General features: G+C 44.1%; 1 protein-coding gene across 1 annotated transcript; it reads right to left on the bottom strand.

Annotated features, from left to right (window-relative positions):
• Positions 1 to 11: 11 nt before the first annotated feature.
• On the bottom strand, positions 12 to 2646 carry LOC108234373 (angiopoietin-related protein 4-like). The gene is made up of 7 exons (XM_017413535.3): positions 2103 to 2646; positions 1890 to 2000; positions 1732 to 1810; positions 1172 to 1285; positions 986 to 1081; positions 611 to 892; positions 12 to 505 (listed from the first exon to the last, which is right to left on the bottom strand). The coding sequence occupies exons 1-7, from the start codon at positions 2565 to 2567 to the stop codon at positions 324 to 326; spliced, it is 1329 nt and encodes a 442-aa protein (XP_017269024.1). The 5' UTR covers positions 2568 to 2646; the 3' UTR covers positions 12 to 323.
• Between the last annotated feature and the right edge of the window lie 5170 nt (positions 2647 to 7816).

The raw sequence follows: 7816 nt of genomic DNA, 5'->3' as shown, positions 1-7816 counted from the left end.
ACCCGTTTCTCTTTAACATTTTAAAAACAGTTTATTTTTATCAAGTTCATACAAATAAAAAGACATTTCATTCTGTGATCAAATGTTTAAAGTTAATTAACTCAAATACATATAAAAACCCTTACAAAGGGAATAAAGTTGCAGTCAGTGTGACTGAAAGTATTTCTTATGCTTTGCATAAAAATATCCGATCGTCAGAGATCAGTGATGTGCGTTTACAGCTTTTTTTGTAGTTTTCAGTAGTTCAGCATCAAGTAAAAAAATGTTTTGTTTGATTTGAAGCGTCTTTAGTTTATGTGCTGTTCAGTCTGTTTGAGACGGGTTCATTGTTTCATCGATGCTGGTGCGATTTTAAGCAGCGTGGTCCTCAGAGAGCCGCTCTGTCCCGGTGTGACGCTCCAGAACATCGCCTGTCTCCTGGACTTTTGTCTCCGCCGCTGCCCGGCGTGTCTGGGATACTTTCCGTTGAGGTTTGAGCCACCGCAGCTGCTGAACCACCAGCCACCTGCGAGATATGAGCACCTTGTATAAAAAAAAATCAAGACTTCCGCTGACCTCCAAGTTCAGAAAGTTCGGATCAAGCTGGACGTTTTTTCAGAGGTGTTTGTACCTGAGAGCAGCTCGGCACAGTTGATGTCTGCAGTGAGGTCGTTGTCTCTGTCAGCCGTGGAGAAAGGAAGACCAGAAGCTTCGGGGGTCAAGCTTTTCTCCTGAGCTCCGGAGGAAGACTCCTGCTCCAGGTGCAGAGCGAACAAATTGTTTTCTCCGTCGAGTTGGAATTTGTAACGAGCCGCCTGCTGCTGCCCCGCCTCGTCGGAGAGCTCCACCTGCAGGACGTACTGGCCTTGTTTGGAAAGGGAGTGGATGCTGTCCAAACCCAGCCAAAACTCTCCTGAAAGACAAGAAATAAAAACGGTTATTTTGTTGATTTCAGGCTAAATTATCCTCAGTTCCTGCGAACATTTTAATGGAGGATTAATCTCACCGTCGAGGCTGCCGAAGCCTTTCTTGTAGTTCTCCCAAAGCTGGTCAAAGTTCTGGGATCCATCCTGACGTTTCTGGATGACTGTCCATCCACCATCTGTACAGAAACAGGACACATTTAAGTTAAAGTCACACAAATCTCTGCTGAGACTAATCGAAACCTCCCGACTTGGACTTCCTGCCTCACCTGAAGCCATCTGACAGAGGGCGTTGAAGGGCTGCGAGTTCTCAGGCTGGATCGTGTAGACGCCGCTGGCTCGCTGCCCTCGGACAAACAGGTCATGGCAGTCTCTGGGTAAACCTGCAAACACCCGATCAGGGTAAGAGTCAGTGTGACCTCCAGATGCTTTTTAGACATATTGATTGTTTTTCCTTTCGCCGTGTATCGAAGCTCTCTGTCCCTGAAGCTTATTTCTAACAGTAGCTGCTGCCCTCATTTTCTCTGATCTTTGCACCGCCTTTGAGCAGCTCTGCCAGCGAGTCAAACTTTATAACTCAAGGTGCAAAGGTGAGCTCTGTGCCTCTTATGTCACTTTATGATCCATCAATAACCTGTACGTGTTTGTTCTCACAGCTGACAGATAAAAAAAATACCTTTAACAGACGAACGGGTCTTAAAACTTTTATTTTTGTATCCAAAACCTGCCTCTGCTCTGAGTTTGTACTCGGTGTACGAGTTGAGCATTAACTCATGGTTTTCCTTGCAGCAGTTTGTTTTTTTTGAGGTTGAAAAAGTAGAAATGTTACCTTGGATGTGCTCCGCCTCGCCTCTCAGTGCCATCCCCTCGTCTCTCCGTCTGTGGGATTTCACTCTCTTATGTGCAACCTTCAGAAAACAGAGTCAAAAGATGAAATCCTTTCCATTTAAAAAAAAATAATAGACGGGTTTGTGTCTCGTGTCTCACCTTGCTCTGCAGGGCTTGTAGGTGCAGACTCTGCTTCTCCAGTTTGTCTTGTTGCTGCTGGATTTTCTCCACCAGCTGGTCGATTCGTCTGTTCTGAGACACCATCAACCTCTGGAAACAACAAAAACACTTTTCTTAAACACTTTCTTTTAAGCTCTTATTGCAGAAATCTCAGCTTTTTGAGAATCCTCATAAATGTGCCCTTCTGCTCACCTGGATGAATGAAAACCTCTCGTGCTCGCTGCCGTTGCTGTCCAGCGTCGGCTCTGTCAGCACCTCCTCCAGTCTGTCCATCCTGGACTTGTTGTCCTCCGTGTGCCGTTCCACCTCCCCCACCCTCAGCTTCACCTCCTCAGCCAGCTCCGTCAGCAGCCTGTACCTCTCCCCCGCCTCCTTGCTCTGAGCCTTCAGGGCTTCACCTTGCTCCTGCTGCTTCCTCTCCAGCTCCGCCGCCGTGCTGTTGAAGACCTTCAGTTTCCCGTTCACGTCCCTCATCTGGGCTTTCGTCTTGTCCACGTGCTCCTTCAGACCCTGGCCGAGCTGCAGGAGCCCGTGGGCCACCACGTTCACGTCGTCCCAGGAGGCGTGTTTGTCCCGGCGCTCCCTGTCGGTGGGGAACCCATCTCCTGCGTGGACCAGAATGGTCAAAAGTAGGATGAGAAGTTGAGGTATCTTCATCTTTGTGTCCTTGGTTATAAAAAAACAAGCAAAATCAGCTCTTCTTCTTGTGTCTCTCAGTTTGTTGTGTGCTGCTAAATGAGGCTTTTATAGGTTTGTGCTGCAGGAGAGGCCTCCTCTGATTGGCTGCTTAAAAAGGGAGGAAGAGGAGGGGAGGAAGAGGAGGGGAGGACAGAGGCGGGGAAAGCCCTTCAGTGTTAGGGTTTAGGCTATGATGCAATAAAACATTTATATTACTAGTTAGTGATGCAGGACAGTGATAACGATTCCTTTTTTAGTCCCAGTGATGCAGTTTTTTGTTTTTTTGCTGATTAAATTGATCTTTATGTGGTCTGTTGCCATTCAGGTACTATTATTACCCTGAATAGAGCGGAAAATTAAAATAGAAACTCAGGGTTTCGATTCTACGTTGGCTCTAAAGAACCGGAAAGAGAAAAGTTGCAAATATTTGGCACACCTGTGTGGGAAAAGTGAGGTAATTCTAATAACAGGGTTGTTTATTATTCTCAGAAGGACCTTTCACCCACATTTAAAAAAAACTTTATCAGTTTCAGCCTGATTAACGCACACAACCATCTACAACATGCTCTCCTTATCCTAGAAGCATCCTCGTGTTGCATCCCTAACGCGGTGCAGATAGTCAGCGCCGGCTGGTTTAGCACCCGACTCTCCAGTAAAGAGGCAGCTATCTGAGGTCGGAGGCTTTATCTCGGAGAGAAGCTGACCGGCTGCTGAAGGAGGAATGCAGGAGAAGATTCAGAGACGGAGGAGCCTCTGTGAGAAGTAGGGGAAAGTTCAACCCTCGGGCCTTTTTACTCACTCAGTCGTGACGTCAGAATCCTACGGTTTTACACGAACACTCCCAGACACAATGCCTTTGTTTTCCTGCCTGGAAATACCTTTGAAACACAGTTCATGTGTTGGCAAACAAAGACTGGAATATTCCTCTTAAAGGCCATCTTCTACTTGGGATTCATCATTCAATCTAACAAAATAATTGTAGTTTCTGTTTTGTTTTTTTAGGTTATGAGGGTTAATGACTTTAGAGGAACATGAAAGGTCGTAAACAATTTCACAAAAGGAAAACTGCTTTTTGTTTCACGCACCAGATGTTTGTCATGTGCTTTATCACATCACCATGACTCATGTTTGGATCCACCTGACTGTCCTGTTGGAAAGCAATCATTTAGGTCCTGAAGGAGGTATCTGACTGGGTTGTGACGCCTGCGCGAATTTTCACCTGGAATCGCTGATTGACACAGATTCTCAGCAGAATTTGAGCCCAAAATTTTGCCAGGAGTTTTCATTGACGCAACACAAAAATGCAGCTCTAGCCCTCTAGAATCAGCAAACCTAAACTGAGAAAGATGTCTGCAACAACACTAGAAGTATTTTGAGAGAAATTTAGTTGCGATATTTCATCGGTCATATTCAACAACCCCGTGATGCCCTGTGACTCAGACGTGGAAACTGAGAACCGTTGCGAATGTTTATTCGACCGGGTGAACATGGAGCCGTGTTTCCGCTTTTTCAGTGGCCAGTTTTTAAAAAAATCACATCTTTTTGTTTGTGCGTGCAGCTTGCAGAGCCGTATTCTTGTCTGTGCACATTATTTTGTTGTCCACATCAGCTCGTTTTATTCCCACCTTGGCTGCCGTCCCTGTGCGTTTATGGTTTAATCTGCTGGAGTGCACTTTTGAAATGAAGAGCGACACATTTGGACCAGTTTTCAGTTATTACCGTTTGTCACCTGCGTTGTTTTTAGACCTGGACATTATGTTTTCTCTCAGCGGAGAGCTGTCAGAACACAGCTCCAGCGCTCCAGGTGGGTTGGAGACACCTACTACGACTTTGTGACTATTTCAAGAGAAACAACTTCTTTGAACGTGTTCAAAACTTGAGCGAACTTGAGCCTGCGTGCCTCTGCAACCGACTGAAGTCACAAGATATTCAGGAGGCGTTAAATGAAGCTTTATGTCGATGTTACCAAGCAATCAGGACGACACGAGTATTGTTTACTGCTCAAGATGAGCGGGAAACCCATCAGGGTTCGTCCCCTGGGGAGCAGGAATGCTGAGAAATTTGGTGGCAACAATCCACCCAATTATTGTTGAGGTATTTCTGTCTGTGCAGTAATTATAACCTGGCAAACACAACCACAGAAACCACACAGGGGGGGCAGAGTTCGGTGAGGTTAAAGGTCGTGTGGAGTCACACAAAAACAGCCATGATGTAAAACAAATATTTCTGCTGGTATTTTCCATCTTTCAGCCAACAGAGAGAGTTGGCAGGGATTTAAAACGACTGACTCGTTCGTTAAAATAAGATGGAACAGCAGATTTAACGGCTTTATATAAGTTTATTGGTAATAAAAATAATTTAAAAATCATGTGGGTCAGAAACTTTGTTTTTTTTTTTTGTGTTTTCTGCCAATAGTAAAACCCTCCATGAAGCCCATAATGATTCAAAATGTGACGGATGGTGGGATCAGACGGTGTCGACTCTGGAGTTCAGCTTGGATGGTTTCTTTGGTTCTACCATCGACCCGATCCGTCTGATCGACCTGGGGTTGCAGTCCTCTTGCGTCCACATCCTGGGGTGTTGGCTGCAGTCCCCTGAACTCCGGTCAGAGGAGCATGAAGCAGCTTGGAGATGCTCTTGTAGCTTTTGCCTTTAACACGGTTATCTATAATCTTCTCTCTGAGCTGCTCAAACAGCTCTCAGCTTTTATTTCTCTGCTCCGTGTTCAGTGTGATGAACACGACGGTGGCTCGTTTTTTCCGTTTAAACGGGCTGAAGAGAAGCTTGAAGCCAGTGATACTAATTAAGGTTTGAAACATGACTATAATGCAAAGATCAGTAGTCTCTTTAAGGGTACCAACAGATCTGTCCGTACTAGTTCAGAAACACTTTTTGTTTTGTTTAGACATGCTAAAGGCATCTAGCTCTGCATTAGATGGTTGTTTTTAGCTGAATCATGTTTCAGTGAGCTGTAAGAAGTTTGTCCACGTCTGCATACACGCCTAAATCTCTGCTTTTATAAGTAGTTTTAATGAAGTTCCAACTGTCCGCTGCAGGGTAGAGGGAGGTTTTGTTTCACATCGGGAACATCGCTGCTCCTGCTGGTGTCTCGGTGCACGTACTCGTGCACGCAGACTGCTGCAGCTCTGCACGTATGTCCTCGAACCTGACGCCCTCGGCCGGCGTGAGTCACGTCGAGGGTTTGTGCTGAGCTTTCACAGGGGCTCATGAGACAGTTCTTCCATCCCAGCTGTGTCAGGACACAATGTTCGACAGAGAGAAGGAGCCACGGCTCCATTACATTAACAGCTGCTTCCTGTGAGAGGAGGTGTGGGCCGGACCCGACCGGACCGTCTGTTCTGGGTTAAAGCAGGACTGCACGGTCATCAGAAACACGATCAGAATGTTTGAAAGCCCAACACGTTCTGGACTTTTCAAAATGACTATTTAAGGTGTTTTTTTGTTGTTTCTATTAGCAGCTTATCTTAAGCCTCTGTATTTATTTAAGCTGAGGCGATCCCTTTTTTTAAATAATCTTCATTCTCTTTGTTTGAGTTATTGTGAAAGATTTTGCTTCAACAAGTGGAATCTTCTAGTTATTTCAACAAAATTAAAAGCTTTAATCCTCTCTTATGAAAGCGAGTTCAATAGATTCGCGTCCAACTATCCACAGCTTGTTTGATCTGTTCAAAGCTGCGTTATTTATTGTTTTTTATTGGATCACGGACCATTTTCTTTAGATGTTCCCTCAGGTTTTCCCATTGGCCAGATTAGATCAGATGAATGGACGTCTTGCTGGGCTGCGATTGGTTGTTTTCTCCATTAATGGGCCTTTATCATCAGAGGACACCGATGCTGTTTTAAGACATGAGTCTTTTGTCCAAGAGTGGGACAAAATCTAAAAATGTCATCATTGTTCTGCTTGTGGTTGATGTTGCAGCATCAGATATTAGTAATTCGGTAAAAAGATTTTGCTGCTCTTGGTTTTCAAAGTTATCATTTTAGGATCATGTAGCATTTTTTGATGATTGTAGAATGGGTGTATTGTGATTATTATTGGTATTGAAGCTGAAGATGATAAACATCAGGTATTGTATTTTATCCTGCTGTGATTGAATACAACATTTTTAGTATGTAGTTTGATTACATACTCCTCTGGAGATAAACCATATGTTTTCTGCTGTCTCATCTTTGCTGTAGTGACATTCTGTTATGTATGAGTTTATCTAATCGCTGAGATAAACGCAGACTGAAGCAGATAAGAACAGCAGCTTATTTTACGGACTCTGAAGGCGTCGGGGACGATTTTCCTGCTTATAAACCTCCAATGTTAACATGAGCTTAAACGAGACAAAATGCCTACAACTTCTACATTTCCCAACATAAGATAAAACTCTGACATGAAAGGTAACAAATGATTAAAAAACTTTTAAGATATTTAAATATATATAATTAAATTAAACTGTAATATAATGTGTTTGTGGAGTGAGCCTGAAGCAGATGCAGTACGATACCAAACATGCTCTTTTTTTAGTGCCAACTTTGTTGTTTTAGTCAAAATTCAACGTTTTTATACGAGTTGTTTTTGACAACAATGAAAACACCCGAATGGTGACTGAAGATGTGACTGAAAAAACGAATCTACCACAACAACTCCAACATGACAATCAGCTTCAGTGTAAAACCTTCATCTTTTGTGGGTCACTGAGTTTGGATACAACTTTCCAATCTAATCTTATTTATTATTATGTACACCTTTTGTAATCTTGAAAGTTTTATTCACATGTTAAACTGTTCCTGCCAACCATGGCTCTTGATTTGATGGTTTTATGGCAAAGTTGAAACGTACAAGCCGATTGTGTTTATCTGTTTATTTGTGGGGCTGTTAAACGAAGATAAATACGACAACAACAGAGCTGGGTGACACTGACGGGGAAATATACGATAAAACACCAAACTGTTTCCAAGCATCGGAGCGAGCCTATCTGCAGATTAAAAACTTTGAAAGGCAGCGTTTGGATTCCTGAAACATCCTGAAACCTTCCTGAAATGTGTGCGATCCGCAGCGCTCTGCAGGAACACAGCATGTTCCTTGGTGCACATGTGCAGGCATGTGTTGACTCAGAGGGGTGGAGGTTCGACTCCAGTGGGTTAGTATGTGAAAGGTCAGGCCGTTGTTACGTCTCCGGCTCGTTGCATCAGGAACCCCCCCCCCCCCCCCCCCCCCC

Source organism: Kryptolebias marmoratus, linkage group LG24, assembly GCF_001649575.2.
Source record: "Kryptolebias marmoratus isolate JLee-2015 linkage group LG24, ASM164957v2, whole genome shotgun sequence".
NCBI lineage: Eukaryota > Metazoa > Chordata > Actinopteri > Cyprinodontiformes > Rivulidae > Kryptolebias > Kryptolebias marmoratus.
This window is presented reverse-complemented; position numbering and strand designations above follow the sequence as displayed.

Bases quoted from the DNA above. Each gene is read 5' to 3' on its own strand.
- LOC108234373 (XM_017413535.3), bottom strand. From the start codon at position 2,567: ATGAAGATACCTCAACTTCTCATCCTACTTTTGACCATTCTGGTCCAC. The intron at 2,001-2,102 runs GTGAGCAGAAGG...TGTTGTTTCCAG, and splicing joins AGAGGTTTTCATTCATCCAG to AGGTTGATGGTGTCTCAGAA. The intron at 893-985 runs GTGAGATTAATC...CTTGTCTTTCAG, and splicing joins AGGCTTCGGCAGCCTCGACG to GAGAGTTTTGGCTGGGTTTG.